The 17546-nt window shown below is 30.3% G+C and overlaps 1 protein-coding gene across 1 annotated transcript in view; it reads right to left on the bottom strand.

Annotated features, from left to right (window-relative positions):
• Positions 1–3575: 3575 nt before the first annotated feature.
• The window catches only part of LOC143348837 (lysosome-associated membrane glycoprotein 5), a 28003-nt gene continuing 14032 nt past the window's right edge, over positions 3576–17546 (bottom strand). Inside the window, exons 5-7 of the mRNA XM_076779498.1 lie at positions 14609–14696; positions 14387–14525; positions 3576–11801 (exon numbers count right to left, since the gene is read on the bottom strand). Coding sequence (XP_076635613.1) covers positions 11591–11801; positions 14387–14525; positions 14609–14696 — 438 coding nt within the window. The 3' untranslated portion in view covers positions 3576–11590. The remainder of the gene's footprint in view (positions 11802–14386; positions 14526–14608; positions 14697–17546) is intronic.

Here is a 17546-nt window from a genome sequence, read left to right as displayed (position 1 = left end):
TTCGTAAAATATATTACAAAATGGCTTGTGTTTGATGATACACATCTTTAAAAAGGATAACCTGACCTCTCGACGTACGATTTATTTAGAAATTATTTTTTAAAAATGTATTATTTGGTTTTGTTTAAATTTGTTTATATTACTTTAAAAATTTTCGTAAAATATATTACAAAATGGCTTGTGTTTGATGATACACATCGTAAAAAAGACTCAACTTGACATCTTGACGTACGATTTATTTAGAAATTATTTTTTAAAAATGTATTATTTGGTTTTGTTTAAATTTGTTTAAATTACTTCAAAATTTTTCAGAAGATATTTTCAAAAATGGCATTTATGTATGATAATACAAACTTAAAAAAGCTCTACGTAACTATTTGATGTACAATTTAATTATGAATAATTTTTTTAACGCATACTATTTAATTTTCTTTAAATTTGTTTATCTGATTTCAAAATTTTTCAGAAGACATATTGAAAAATGGCTTGTGTTTGATGATACAATCATAAAAAGACTGAACTTAACCACTTGACATACGATTTAATTACAAACAATTTTTTAAAAGTGTAATTTATTATTTTTGTTTACATTTGTTTATATAAGGTCAAAATTTTTCAAAAGATATATTCATAAATGGCATTTATGCAGGTTGTTGGGCCACCCGTGGGAAAAATTATAATGGGAGATTCTAGAGGCCAAAATAAAACAAAAATCAAGAATATCAATTTCTTGACTGAGACTTTATTAAAAAGTTATTAAAAAATTAAATTAAAAAATTTCAAATCCTCCCGAAAAAATTATTTTTGGTTTCAGGGGACGATTACAATCATTTTTGGTCATTACACGTACCCCCGAAATCCTACGCATTTTCGAGAAAAAAATTCCTTACCAAAAATATAATTTCAAACCAGAAATGTCACTCGAAAATTTCCTTCGAATCTTTAAAACGTCATAACTTCTGAACGGATTGGACGATTTTAATGTTTAAAAAGCCAAACGCCGCGTATTTTAGTGTAGAATATGTAGCAATTATAAAAATACTCGAAAAGTTGGTCCCTGACCACGCAAAATGAGAAAAACCCCATAAAAATGGTCCAATTTTCAAACAGTCATAACTCCTACAATTGAGGATATATTTCAATGAAACTTTTTTCTTAAGTAGAGCTCATGGGTACCTACAAAAAAGTATTAGACAACTTTTCTGTAGGGCGTCAAATAAAATTACTAAAAATGAAAAACGAATTTTTAAGGAAAATCGACAGGGGGTAGGTGCCTAAATTTTTCGGCGACAAAAAAAATTTCAAATCGTTCTGGAAAAAATATTTTCAGTTGCAGGTGTCAATTACAATCATTTTTGGTGAACAAACATACCCCCGAAATCCTACGCGTTTTTGAGAAAAAAATTCAGAAAAATGCCTAAATTTTTCGGCGACAAAAAAAAATTTCAAATCGTTCTGGAAAAAATATTTTCAGTTGCAGGTGTCAATTACAATCATTTTTGGTGAACAAACATACCCCCGAAATCCTACGTGTTTTTGAGAAAAAAATTCAGAAAAATGCCTAAATTTTTCGACGGAAAAAAAAAATTTCGAATCGTTCTAAAAAAATTATTTTCGATTTCAGGTGTCGATTACAATAATTTTTGGTCATTACACATACCCCCAAAATCCTACGCGTTTTTGAGACAAAAATTCAGAAAGGAGCCTAAATTTTTCGACGGAAAAAAAAAATTTCGAATCGTTCTGAAAAAATTATTTTCGATTTCAGGTGTCGATTACAATCATTTTTGGTCATTACACATACCCCCAAAATCCTACGCGTTTTTGAGAAAAAAATTCAGAAAAGAGCCTAAATTTTTCGGCGACAAAAAAAAATTTCAAATCGTTCTGGAAAAAATATTTTCAATTGCAGAGGTCGATTACAATAATTTTTGGTCATTACACATACTCCCGAAATCCTACGCGTTTTCGAGAAAAAAATTCAGAAAAGAGCCTGAATTTTTCACCGGAAAAAAAAAATTTCGAATCGTTCTGGAAAAAATATTTTCAGTTGCAGGAGTCAATTACAATCATTTTTGGTGAATAGACATATCCCCGAAATACTACGCACTTTCGAGAAAAAAATTCAGAAAAGAGCCTGAATTTTTTACCGGAAAAAAAAAATTTCGAATCGTTCTGGAAAAAATATTTTCAGTTGCAGAGGTCGATTACAATCATTTTTGGTCATTACACATACCCCTGAAATCCTACGCGTTTTCGTGAAAAAAATTCGTAGAGGTGGACAAATTTTATTAATAATTCGAAATTTGAATTTTAAAAAAAGATTTAAATGGACGATTCTAGAGACCAAAATAAGACGAAAATCAAGAATACCAATTTGTAGATTGGGGCTTCGTTAAAAAGTTATTAACATTTGCGCCTGCAGAACAACTGTAGTTGCCTATCTACAGACGCAAATGTTAATAACTTTTAAACGAAGCCTCAATAAAAAAATTAGTATTCTTGATTTTCGTTCTATTTTGGCCTCTAGAACCTCCCATTAAAATTTTTCCCAGTTGTGGCCGAACATCCTGTATAATAAAATTGAAACATTTTAAAAATAATCGAACACGAACATTTAGAATAGACTCTTCGTAAAATTAATTTATATGGTGGGGATGAACGAGATTACAGCAACGAACGAACTTGTATAACAGCCTTTATTTTATCGATACGATACAATTTTTTATTAGCCGCCCGTTACTCACCGTGTCGCTGTATCGCGCTGAATCCATGATCCGTCTTGTTCTTCCGTGGTGTCTCACGCGTGACGCGTTACAATAATTACTACGAGACTTAACGTTTGCAGAGATAGGTCAAGCGATATGATTCGTTAATTCGACTCTGTTCCATAAAAATTCACGACACTTTGGACTCGCCCTTCTACCAGCTTTCTCTCCTGTAAAAATTCACCCTCGTCGACTTCGTTTGGAACGCTGCAAACTTACGGTCCCCTTTCGCGTCGATCACACGTTGGCTACCCAAAATTAATTTTGTCTCAGAACTAAAAATTAAGAATTAAAAATTCTCTTTTACGTACCATTCTAAAAAATCTATTTTTTTAACACACTATTTGCAGGATTAATTTCTTCAAGTTCCAAACAGGGGACACGATATTCAATATATTCAATAGTTTTTAAGATATAAATAATTAAAATAATTATATGTCAGCTCTGTATAATTTCACTGACTATTTACAGAATGTCTTGTAAAATTTAATATCAATTCTGTTTATAAATTTTTGTTTATTTTTCTATTGAACATATGTATCACAAAAGCTTGCAAACTCAATGAATATTAAATTTCACGAGACATCTTGAGAATAGTCGCTTTACGGTCGCACTTTAATTACTAATATCTTAAAAAGTGTTAATTATACGCACCCAATATTTTACGTACACCAAAAGGGATCACTCTACAACCATTCCAAGCGGTGACCCACATATGGGTCACCGGACAGCCAACGTGAGTCGGACGCTAGAATCGTCGTAGCGATTTCGTTTTCGATCGCTTAGGACAAACAACGGCCCAACAACCCCCCCCCCCCCCCCCCCAGCCGTCGATAATGTCTATGATAAGATTGCCTTTAGCACAAAAATACATCTTCGTAAATTACATCTATAGACCATCTCCGTTTGATATAATAGCGGCGTAGCGTTAAATTAATCTGTTTCGTTTCTCGTCGGTACGTTTGCGTACGTCGCGGCGCACGCCTCTCGAATTCCTCGAATCGCGCGAAAAGGGAAACACATTCCACGCCGGTTTTCTGCCGACGCAGACACGCCCCGATCATCGTCACAGAAACACGATACACGATATACCCATAATACGTATATATATATATATATTATATATATGCATTTATGCATGTATGTATTTATATATTTACACACGAAGTTTCAACTTTAATATGCACTTGGAAGACAGAGGTCATATGTTACGCACATATCGATAATTTTATAAATTTTATGCGCGTCGCGTAATGCGTGCACGCGCGTACGGGTAACACTTAGGTACGCCATTGCTCCTTAACTATAACTACAATATGTATATCCAGCGTGGATTGGCTGATTTTTTTTTTTGTCAACATTACACTCCGCGAGGGAAACCTAGGTTTTGACCCCTGAATTTTTTGTCACGGTCTTCTTTGACACTTTACCGACCGGTATCAATCTACTCTTACCGACAAACAGCCGATAAACAGACCGGTATCAATCTACTCTTACCGACTGACAGACTGTTTATCGGCTGTTTGTCGGTAAGAGTAGATTGATACCGGTCGGTAATCACTACTGGTCGGTAACCACTATCAGTCGGTAAAGTGGTAATTGCTCACGAGGTTTAATTAAATTTAAACGGTTCGACTCTTGGTTTTGTCTACCCTTTCTCGTATTTTAGAGGTTTCATTTTATGCAAAAATTGTGACTTTTGTGAAATATGTTTACCATCAAAAATTGTTTCGTAGACCCCAACTTTAACAATTTTTATTTGAAGACACGATGAACGTATATTTTGTATATTAACTCGTGAATAAAAAATTTGGGGAAACCTGAGGGGTCCCTCGTCAGAGACAAATTTCTCGACTTGGAATCCACGTAATCTCGATATAAGAGTAATTAAAGATCGACAGCGACGATTTTCCAATGTCCTGGTGCGGACAACGAGCCTCCATTCGGCTCGATCTCCCCCAAAAACGACTTTACACGCTAATATATCGTTGAAATGGAACTATCCATCGACTAATAATGAATGCACGCGACATATTAAAGAATCGTCGAAAAGTTTCGCGCGATCGTCGAAGCTCGCGAATCTCTGACGGATGTTAGAAAATGGCCGACGGACGAGAACCCAAATATTCTTTTATGCGACGCGTCGAATGTCCACTTCGTGGCGAGGAGGTGGTTCCGATCGTAAAAAATATCGACTGATCCCAGTTCGCCAGCTTCGTCGATCGCCCTCTTAACATATTTACACGATATGTTACATCGAGAATCAGAGGATAAAAACGAAACGATCTAATCTAGCGATCGTTACGCGGACACAGGACCCAAACGACGATCTAAAAATTATACAATTCTCATTTCAAAACAATTTAACGATCGACAGGGCACTATGTTTCAGCTTTGATCACGCGCACGTTGGTCGATTCGATATTTATATGTAGTCAGAGGCGTTCTTGTACATTGTTCGTCGGTTTGTGAAACGGAAAAATTGATAGACTCGACAACGATCGCTGAATACATTATTTACACGTTTAAGGGGGGATTATCGTGTAACAGCGTCAAAATTAAAGTTTCCTTTTTAATTTTTTTCGTGGAGAATTAAACGTTCTATCATATTTAACTTTTATAAACATGATGAGAGACTCTTAAACTATACGAAAATATTTTTTTTGGTCCATTTTTTATTATCTTTTATTAAATTGTAATTAAGAATTTTAATCCTGTTATATGTTGTAAAATGAGATTGGCGAGACTCTTCCGATGAAAACGAGTCCAAACACGACACCATTCGGACAATTTTTGATTATTCAAAATTGAGAATTTTTCAAAATTGAGTTTGAGTAAGTCGAAATTAAAAGTAGTCCAAACTAGGTCGTGTTTGGACTCATTTTAATCGGGAAAATCTCGCCAATACACTGATGATACTCTCACGAGGATACAAGTATAAACATTTCAAATTTCATTACTGGATGACACACTTGACCCTTTTATCTTCATGTCACTATTACCAATGTATTAGCAGGATTCTCCCGATGAAAACGAGTCCAAACACGACACCATTCGGACAATTTTTGATTATTCAAAATTGAGAATTTTTCAAAAATGAGTTTGAGTATGTCGAAATTAAAAGTAGTCCAAATTAGGTCGTGTTTGGACTCATTTTTATGAGAAGAATCTCACCAATATATTGATGATACTCTCACGAGGATACAAGTATAAACATTTCAAATTTCATTACTGGATGTCACACTTGACTCTTTTATCTTCATGTCACTATTACCAATGTATTAGCAGGATTCTCCCGATGAAAACGAGTCCAAACACGACACCATTCGCACAATTTTTGATTATTCAAAATTGAGAATTTTTCAAAAATGAGTTTGAGTATGTCGAAATTAAAAGTAGTCCAAACCATGTCGTGTTTGGACTCATTTTTATGGGAAGAATCTCACCAATATATTGATGATACTCTCACGAGGATACAAGTATAAACATTTCAAATTTCATTACTGGATGATACACTTGACTCTTTTATCTTCATGTCACTATTACCAATGTATTAGCAGGATTCTCCCGATGAAAACGAGTCCAAACACGACACCATTCGGACAATTTTTGATTATTCAAAATTGAGAATTATTCAAAAATGAGTTTGTGTATGTCGAAATTAAAAGTAGTCCAAACCATGTCGTGTTTGGACTCATTTTTATGGCAAGAATCTCACCAATATATTGATGATACTCTCACGAGGATACAAGTCTAAAAATTTCAAATTTCATTACTGGATGACACACTTGACTCTTTTATCTTCATGTCACTATTACCAATGTATTAGCAGGATTCTCCCGATGAAAACGAGTCCAAACACGACACCATTCGGACAATTTTTGATTATTCAAAATTGAGAATTTTTCAAAATTGAGTTTGAGTAAGTCGAAATTAAAAGTAGTCCAAACTAGGTCGTGTTTGGACTCATTTTAATCGGGAAAATCTCGCCAATACACTGATGATACTCTCACGAGGATACAAGTATAAACATTTCAAATTTCATTACTGGATGTCACACTTGACTCTTTTATCTTCATGTCACTATTACCAATGTATTAGCAGGATTCTCCCGATGAAAACGAGTCCAAACACGACACCATTCGGACAATTTTTGATTATTCAAAATTGAGAATTTTTCAAAAATGAGTTTGAGTAAGTCGAAATTAAAAGTAGTCCAAACCATGTCGTGTTTGGACTCATTTTTATGGGAAGAATCTCACCAATATATTGATGATACTCTCACGAGGATACAAGTATAAACATTTCAAATTTCATTACTGGATGACACACTTGACTCTTTTATCTTCATGTCACTATTACCAATGTATTAGCAGGATTCTCCCGATGAAAACGAGTCCAAACACGACACCATTCGGACAATTTTTGATTATTCAAAATTGAGAATTTTTCAAAAATGAGTCTGAGTAAGTCGAAATTAAAAGTAGTCCAAACTATGTCGTGTTTGGACTCGTTTTTATGGGAAGAATCTCACCAATATATTGATGATACTCTCACGAGGATACAAGTATAAACATTTCAAATTTCATTACTAGATGACACACTTGACTCTTTTATCTTCATGTCACTATTACCAATGTATTAGCAGGATTCTCCCGATGAAAACGAGTCCAAACACGACACCATTCGGACAATTTTTGATTATTCAAAATTGAGAATTTTTCAAAAATGAGTTTGAGTATGTCGAAATTAAAAGTAGTCCAAACCATGTCGTGTTTGGACTCATTTTAATCGGGAAAATCTTGCCAATACACTGATGATACTCTCGCCACATTTCGAGTCAATTCGATCGTGTAAATTAATTTTAAAAATGAATAAGTTTAGAGATAATATTATATTATTGTTTCCCAATTAACGTCCTTTATTAGGTGATATTTAATTCTTACTGGGTAGGATTAATTAGTATTTGATAAAATACAATAAAAAATGAAATAAAAAAATATTTTCGTACAGTTTAAGGGTTTCTCTTCAAATTTTTAAAAGTCTAATACAATAGAACGTTTAATTCTTTTGGAAAAAAATAAAAAAGGAAACTTTAATTTTAACCCTGTTACACGAGAATCCCCCCTTAAGGGCGGGAACTATTCGAAGCATAAGATTAGGATTTCGTTCTAAAATTCTCAGCTGCCTGACAGGGCTTCTCGTTTCCGGGGTCACGGAAGCGTCCAACGGGTGATTCTTTTAAACCAGCGAAAAGGAAGCACACGAAAAAAAAAACGTTACGATGCATAGTGAAATACAATTCTTGACACACGATCAGTGATAAAAGATATGCTTCGCGAAAACTTTAAGCAAACCGCGGCGTTTCGTAACCCCCGATGGAAGAAATATGCAAAAGGCGGGAAATTCAAATTTAACAGCGTGGAAAAGAATGTAAAATTTTTTTTTTTTACGCTTGGCTGTCCGTGTATAGTGTTTTATATGGGACTAACGATTTCCCTAGATCGTGTTAGAAGTACGTGGATCGACGCCCACGAATCAAAAAGCTATCGATACAACCATCAGAGCTTGCGACTACTGTGACGCTTACGCCATTGTTGTTGGATTTCGAACGATGGATTTCACCCCTTTGATTCGTCAAATCAATAATTTGTATGTAAATATATGACACCAATATATTAGACTTATTATCTGTAGATTAATAAATATTTATTAATTTGGTTTTTGCAAAATGTTTCAAATTCGAATTTTAGAATACTGGTGAACGAGTGGAAATATTTACAATAGAATACAAATTTATTGGTTGTGCATCGTTTCAATAAAATTTTTGAACAAAATTTGAAAATTTGATGGATCAAAATTTGAAAAATCGTTATAGGTTGCTCTCAAAATTGCCAAATTTTGATTTTACTCGATTGTTTCTAGACCAACCATTGGCGTCTATCTCAATTTTTTGCATATAAATATATGACCTCAATTACAATACATTAAATATTTATTAATTTGATTTTCGAAAAAAGTTTCAAACTCAAATTTTAGAATTTGAATTTTAGAATATTTTTGATCGAGTGGAAATATAATTGTTCGATCGAATATACGTCACAGATAAATTTGTAATTTATATATCGATTCAATAAAATTTTCAATCAAAATTCCAAAATTTGATGAATCAAAATTTGAAAAATCGCTATAGATTTGTTTCGAAATTGCCAAATTTTGATTTTACTCGATTGTTCCTAGACCAACCATTGGCGTCTATCTCAATTTTTTTCATATAGATATATGACCCCAATTAATATACATTAAATATTTATTAATTTGATTTTCGAAAAAAGTTTCAAACTCAAATTTTAGAATTCGAATTGTAGAATATTTTTGAACGAGTGGAAATATAATTGTTCGATCGAATATACGTCACAGATAAATTTATTATTTGTGTATTGTTTCAATCCAAATTTCAATCAAATTTTCAATTAAAATTTGAAAAATTGCTATAGATTGGTCTCGAAATTGCCAAATTTTGATTTTACTCGACTGTTCATAGCCCAATCATAGGCGTACACCTAAATTTTTTTCATATAAATATATGACCGCAATTAATATACATAAAATATTTATTAATTTGATTTTCGAAAAAAGTTTCAAACTCAAATTTTAGAATTTGAATTGTAGAATATTTTTGAACGAGTGGAAATATAATTGTTCGATCGAACATACGTCACAGATAAATTTATTATTTGTATATCGTTTTAATAAAGTTTTCAATCAAAATTCCAAAATTCGATAAATCAAAATTTGAAAAATCGCTATATATTGGTCTCGAAATTGCCAAATTTTGATTTTACTCGACTTTTAGTAGACCAACCATAGGCGTATACCAAAATTTTTTAGATTAATAGATATAGTAGATTAATAAATATTTATTAATTTGATTTTCGAAAAAAATTTCAAACTCAAATTTTAGAATTTGAAGTATAGAATATTTTTGAACGAGTGGAAATATAATTCTTCGATCGAATATACGTCACAGATAAATTTATTATTTGTGTATTGTTTCAATCAAATTTTCAATCGAAATTTCAAAATTCGATGAATCAAAATTTGAAAAATCGCTGTATATTGGTCTCAAAATTGCTAAATTTCGGTTTTATTCGATTGTTCGTAGACCAATCATAGGCGTACACCAAAATTTTTTTCATATAAATATATGACCGCAATTAATATACATAAAATATTTATTAATTTGATTTTCGAAAAAAGTTTCAAACTCAAATTTTAGAATATTTTTGAACGATTGGAAATGTAATTCTTCGATCGAACATACGTCACAGATAAATTTATTATTTATGTATCGATTCAATAAAATTTTCAATCAAAATTCCAAAATTCGATGAATCAAAAATTTGAAAAATCGCTATACATTGATCTCAAAATTGTCAAATTTTAGTGTTCGTAGACCAACCATAGGCGTCCACCACAATTTTTTGCATAGAAATATATGACCCCAATTAATATACATTAAATATTTATTAATTTGATTTTCGAAAAAAGTTCCAAACTCAAATTTTAGAATTCGAATTGTAGAATATTTTTGATCGAGTGGAAATATAATTCTTCGATCGAACATACGTCAGATTTATAATTTATAATTTATGTATCGATTCAATAAAATTTTCAATCAAAATTTGAAAAATCGCTATAAATTGGTCTTAAAATTGTCAAATTTTGGTGTTCGTAGACCAACCATAGGCGTCTACCACAATTTTTTGCATAGAAATATATGACCCTAATTAATTTACATTAAATTTAATTAATCATTAAAATTAATCATTAATAAATTAATTTATTAATTTGATTTTCGAAAAAACTTTCAAACTCAAAATTTAGAATTCGAATTGTAGAATATTTTTGAACAAGTGGAAATATAATTCTTCTATCGAATATACGTCACAGATGAATTTATAATTTAAGTATCGATTCAAAAAAAATTTTCAATCAAAATTCCAAAATTCGATGGATCAAAATTTGGAAAATCGCTATATATTGGTCTCAAAATTGCCAAATTTCGATTTTATTCGATTGTTCGTAGACCAACCATAGGCGTACACCAACCATAGGCGTACACCAAAATTTTTTAGATTAATAAATATTTATTAATTTAATTTTCGAAAAAAATTTCAAACTCAAATTTTAGAATTCGAATTATAGAATATTTTTGATCGAGTGGAAATATAATTCTTCGATCGAACATTCGTCAGATTTATAATTTATGTATCGTTTCAATAAAATTTTCAATCAAAATTCCAAAATTCGATGAATCAAAAATTTGAAAAATCGCTATAAATTGGTGTCAAAATTGCCAAATTTTGGTGTTCGTAGACCAACCATAGGCGTCCACTTATTCAAACCTCCAAAATTACCAAAAGGGTTGAATCCAAGTTCGTTCGATCCTCTCAAATACACGAATCCAGAATGCAAAGTCTCCGCGCGATCTATAGAAATTTGAAAGATGGACGACGCGCGATATTCGCGACAAACGGAACGTTGGAACTCGATAATCAAGGTTATCCTACGGGTCGATGAAAAATGGGCGTAGTCTCTCCCTGCTCGTCGGGCGAATTACAAACTTCGCGTATTTTGCGATTTTTTTTTTTTTATTTTTTTTTTTCAAAATCCTAGGACGAGGTTCGTTCGCGATCTAATCGTGATTATTAAATCGTAGGTCGAGGAAGAAAGTCGACGCGACGACGGAGAAATGTCGTAGGAAAGGGTTCGTCCTAGGAGCTGGTTTTTTTTTTTTTTGGATTTTGTTCGAGGACGATTTATTCCATGGTGTCGTACTTGACTTTCTTCACTTTGAAGTAGCGATAGGCCGCGTAGCCGGTGATGGTTAGCAACACGGCTGCTGCTAGCGTCGAGCCCACTGCAACCGGGGCTGTTTCGTCCCGGAATCCGCGCGCGCTCAACGACGTGCAAGAAAACTCCACGGCGAACTCGTTGTTCTTGAATTTGAACGGCTGGAGCTTCATGTCTCTGAAATTTTAGAGGGATTCTTGAACAATCTAGACCAGTGATTCCCAAAGTGGGCGCTAGCGCCCTCTGGTGGGCGTTTTAGCGCCATCTGGTGGGTGCTAGCGCCATCTGGTGGACGCTGTCGCCATCTGGTGGGCGAAGATGGCCACAGGCGCATTTGGGAGCGTTGAATATTTAGTGGAGCGTGGATTCAGTGCGGTAAACAATTTATTAACAAAAAAAAGAAACCTATTGCAAATAGTCAATGGCTGTGATTTAAGATTGTACGATAAAATTTAAATAAAATTAAATAGTATGAGTTTTAAAAATTATTTGGAATTAAATCGTACGCCAAGAGGTTAAGTAGAGCTTTTTTAATTTTGTATCATCAAATACAAGCCATTTTTGAATATATTTTTAGAAAAATTTTGAAATCAGATAAATAAATTTGAACAAAATTAAATATTATAGTATGTTTTTAAAAAATTATTTGTAATTGAAACGTAAGTCAGGAAGTTAAATAGAGATTTTATAAGTTTGTATTATCATATATAAATCCCAGTTTTGAATATATTTTTTGAAAATTTTTGAAGTCAGATAAAGAAATTTAAACAAAACTAAATAGTACGCTTTTAAAAAATTATTTGTAATTGAATCGTTCGTCAAGTTTTGTCGAATTTGAATAAATGTATCAAGATCAAATTTCAAAAAAATTTAAAGAAATTGAGATTTCGAGTGAAAAATTTTAAAATCAGATAAAGAAATTTAAACAAAATTAAATATTATAGTACGTTTTTAAAAAATTATTTGTAATTGAATCGTAAGTGGAAGTTAAATAGAGACTTTTTAAGTTTGTATTACCATATATAAATCCCAGTTTTGAATATATTTTTTGAAAAATTTCGAAAATTTTTTTCAAAAATTTAAAAAAGAAACTAAGGACTATGCTTTTAAAGGAACGATTTGTAATTAAATCGTACGTCAAGTTTTGTCGTATTTGAATAAATGTATCAAGATCAAATTTCAAAAAAATTTAAAGAAATTGAGATTTCGAGTAAAAAATTTTGAAATTAGATAAAGAAATTTTAACAAAACTAAATAGTATGCTTTAAAAGAATTATTTGTAATTGAATCGTAAGTCAGGAAGTTAAATAGAGATTTTATAAGTTTGTATTACCATATATAAATCCCAGTTTTCAATATATTTTTCGAAAAATTTTTTGAAAAAACTAAATACTCTGCTTTTAAAGGAATTATTTGTAATTAAATCGTACGCCAAATTTTGTCGAATTTGAGAAAATGTATAAAGATCAAATTTCAAAAATGTGAGGAAATTGAAATTTCAAGTGAAAAATTTTGAAATCAGATAAAGAAATTTCAACAAAACTAAATAGTATGCTTTAAAAGAATTATTTGTAATTGAATCGTAAGTGGAAGTTAAATAGAGACTTTTTAAGTTTGTATTACCATATATCAATCCCAGTTTTGAATATATTTTTTGAAAAATTTCGAAAATTTTTTTCAAGAATTAAAAAAAAAAACTAAATACTCTGATTTTAAAGGAATCATTTGTAATTAAATCGTACGTCAAGTTTTGTCGAATTTGAATAAATGTATCAAGATCAAATTTCAAAAAAATTTTAAGAAATTGAGATTTCGAGTGAAAAATTTTGGAGTCAGATAAAGAAATTTCAACAAAACTAAATAGTATGCCTTAAAAGAATTATTTGTAATTGAATCGTAAGTCAGGAAGTTAAATAGAAATTTTTTAAGTTTGTATTACCATATATAAATCCCAGTTTTCAATATATTTTTCGAAAAATTCGAAAATATTTTGAAATAACTAAATACTCTGCTTTTAAAGGAATCATTTGTAATTAAATCGTACGTCAAGTTTTGTTGAATTTGTGAAAATGTATGAAGATCAAATTTAAAAAAAGATTTAAGAAATTGAGATTTCAAGTGAAAAATTTTAAAATCAGATAAGAAATTTAAACAAAATTAAATATTATAGTACGTTTTTAAACAATTATTTGTAATTGAATCGTAAGTCAGGAACTTAAATAGAGACTTTTTAAGTTTGTATTACCATATATAAATCCCAGTTTTGAATATATTTTTCGAAAAATTTCGAAAATTTTTTTCAAAAATTAAAAAAAAATACTAAATACTCTGATTTTAAAGGAATTATTTGTAATTAAATCGTACATCAAATTTTGTCGAATTTCAGTAAATATATAAAGATCAAATTTCAAAAAAATTTAAAGAAATTGAGATTTCGAGTGAAAAATTTTGAAATCAGATAAAGAAATTTCAACAAAACTAAATAGTATGCTTTAAAAGAATTATTTGTAATTGTATCGTAAGTCAGGAAGTTAAATAGAAATTTTTTAAGTTTGTATTACCATATATAAATCCCAGTTTTCAATATATTTTTTGAAAAATTTCGAAAATTTTTTTCAAAAATTTAAAAAAAAACTAAATATTCTGATTTTAAAGGAATCATTTGTAATTAAATCGTACGTCAAATTTTGTCGAATTTCAGTAAATATATAAAGATCAAATTTCAAAAAAATTTAAAGAAATTGAGATTTCGATTAAAATACCTGAGTAAAACGCTGGCGAAATGTTTGCCATCGGTCAGATTGATCTCCGTCTCCCCACTACAAGAGTACGACTTTCCAACAGGCGTCGGGAACAGCATGGAAGCGTGCTTTTGCCCGGTGCTCAGCCTGATCGTCTTGTCTTTAATAGAAACAGAATTGGAATCGATCCAAAATTATTGCACGAACGTGAAAATTTCGCGAGGGACACTCGACTGTACTTACTGGGCTCGTCGATGTGCTCGAAGTGTCGATCACTCGAATTGTAGGTCAGCTCGATCTTCTCGACGTACCATCGCTCCCCACCTGGTGTCTGGAAGTTTTATTTATTTGAAAATTATATTCGTATTAAATTTAATATGTAACAATTAAATAATATAAAAATAGTATTTTTAAAATACTAATATTAAAATTTGCATTAGTAATAAATTAAGTATACTGTGTATGTTGATACTTGTGAAATATTTTAGTAGGGGGGTTGTTTTTTAAAAGTGTGGTAAATTTCCACGAATGGTGTCTGGAAGTTTTATTTATTTATTTGAAAATTATATTCGTATTAAATTTACTATGTAAAAATTGAATAATATAGAAATACTAATATTAAAATTTATATACTGTGTATGTTGATACTGGTGAAATATTTTAGTAGGAGGGTTGTTTTTGAAAAGTGTGGTAAATTTCCACGAATGGTGTCTGGAAGTTTTATTTATTTGAAAATTATATTCGTATTAAATTTAATATGTAACAATTAAATAATATAAAAATACTAATATTAAAATTTGCATTAGTTATAAATTGAATATTCTGTGTATGTTGATACTTGTGAAATATTTTAGTAGGAGGGTTGTTTTTTAAAAGTGTGGTAAATTTCCACGAATGGTGTCTGGAAGTTTTATTTATTTGAAAATTATATTCATATTAAATTTAATATGTAAAAATTGAATAATATAGAAATACTGATATTAAAATTTATATACTGTGTATGTTGATATTGGTGAAATATTTTAGTAGGAGGGTTGTTTTTGAAAAGTGTGGTAAATTTCCACGAATGGTGTCTGGAAGTTTTATTTATTTGAAAATTATATTCGTATTAAATTTAATATGTAAAAATTGAATAATATAGAAATACTAATATTAAAATTTGCATTAGTTATAAATTGAATATACTGTGTATGTTGATACTGGTGAAATATTTTAGTAGGAGGGTTGTTTTTTAAAAGTGTGGTAAATTTCCACGAATGGTGTCTGGAAGTTTTATTTATTTGAAAATTATATTCATATTAAATTTAATATGTAAAAATTGAATAATATAGAAATACTAATATTAAAATTTGCATTAGTTATAAATTGAATATACTGTGTATATTGATACTGGTGAAATATTTTAGTAGGAGGGTTGTTTTTGAAAAGTGTGGTAAATTTCCACGAATGGTATCTGGAAGTTTTATTTATTTGAAAATTATATTCATATTAAATTTAATATGTAAAAATTAAATAATATAGAAATAGTAATATTAAAATTTACATTAATTATAAATTGAATATATTGTGTATGTTGATACTGGTGAAATATTTTAGTAGGAGGGTTGTTTTTGAAAAGTGTGGTAAATTTCCACGAATGGAGTCTGGAAGTTTTATTTATTTATTTGAACTTTTTTACCAAACTTTTCAAACAACCCCCTTTAAAAATTCAACACACTGGAAAGAAATTTTCAATGCCCACAATAATCATTTTCCAAAAATGTACTGAACCTACATTTTCTATGGTTTTAAAAAATTGAAAACTTTTTGATTCCAAACCTGAGCCTCCATGTTTCTTTTTCACTAAATTTTTCAAACAACCCTCATAAAAATTTAACTCGTTGGGAAGAAATTTTCGATGCCATTAAAAAATCGAAATCTTTTTGAATCTGGTAAGCAAACCTCCATCTTTTGCATTTTTACCAAACTTTTCAATCAACACCATCGAAAATTATCTCCCTGTGAAAAAATTTTTCATATCATCGATTATTTTTCAAAATTTCATTAAATCCACATTTTCAAAGCCATTCAAAAATCGAGAATTTTTTAAATTTACTGCAAACCACCCTTCATCTTGTTTTTTTATCAAATTTGTCAAACAACACCCATCAAAAATTATCTCCATGTGAAAAAATTTCCCATATCATCGATTATTTTCCAAAATTTCATTAAATTCACATTTTCAAAGCAATTAAAAAATGGAAATTTTATTGAATTTACTGCAAACCACCCTACATCTTGCTTTTTTATCAAACTTTTCAAACAATCCCTTAAAAATTTAGCTGACTGAGAAGAAATTTTCGATGCCATCAATAATCATTTTTCAAAATTGTACTAAATCTACATTTTCTATGATTTTAAAAAATTGAAAAACTTTTGAATGAATTAACACAACCCTTCATCTTGTTTTTTTTACCAAATTTGTCAAACAATCCCTATCAAAAATTATCTCCCTGTGAAAAAATTTTCCATATCGTCGATTATTTTCCAAAATTTCATTAAATCCACATTTTCAAAGCAATTAAAAAATCGAAATCTTTTTGAATTTACTGTAAACAACCCTTTATCTTGCTTTTTTACCAAATTTATCAAACAACCCCCATCGAAATTTATCTCACTGTGAAAAAATTTTCCATATCATCGATTATTTTTCAAAATTTCATTAAATCTACATTTTTAAAGCCATTAAAAAATCGAAATTTTTTTGAATTTACTGCAAACAACCCTCCATCTTTCTTTCCCCCTCAAATATTTAAAACAACCCCCTTATAATCACCACAATAATCACACAGAATTAAAGTGTTTATTTCATGATTTTAAAAAATTGAAAATCTTTCTGAATCCAGGTCACAACCCTCAATCTTGCATTTCACCAAATTTGTCAAACAACCCCCAACGAAAATTATCTTGCTGTGTAAAAATATTCCATATCATCGATTACTTTCCAAAATTTCATTAAATCTACATTTTCAAAGCCATTAAAAAATTGAAAATTTTTTGAATTTACTGCAAACACCCCTCCATCTTGTTTTTTTACCAAATTTGTCAAACAACCCCCATCAAAAATTATCTCCCTGTGAAAAAATTCTCCATATCATCGATCATTTTCCAAAATTTCATTAAACCCACATTTTTAAAGCCA

This window comes from Colletes latitarsis, chromosome 12 (genome assembly GCF_051014445.1).
Source record: "Colletes latitarsis isolate SP2378_abdomen chromosome 12, iyColLati1, whole genome shotgun sequence".
NCBI lineage: Eukaryota > Metazoa > Arthropoda > Insecta > Hymenoptera > Colletidae > Colletes > Colletes latitarsis.
Note: the sequence above shows the minus strand (reverse complement) of the source record. Positions and strands in the feature narration are given on the sequence as shown.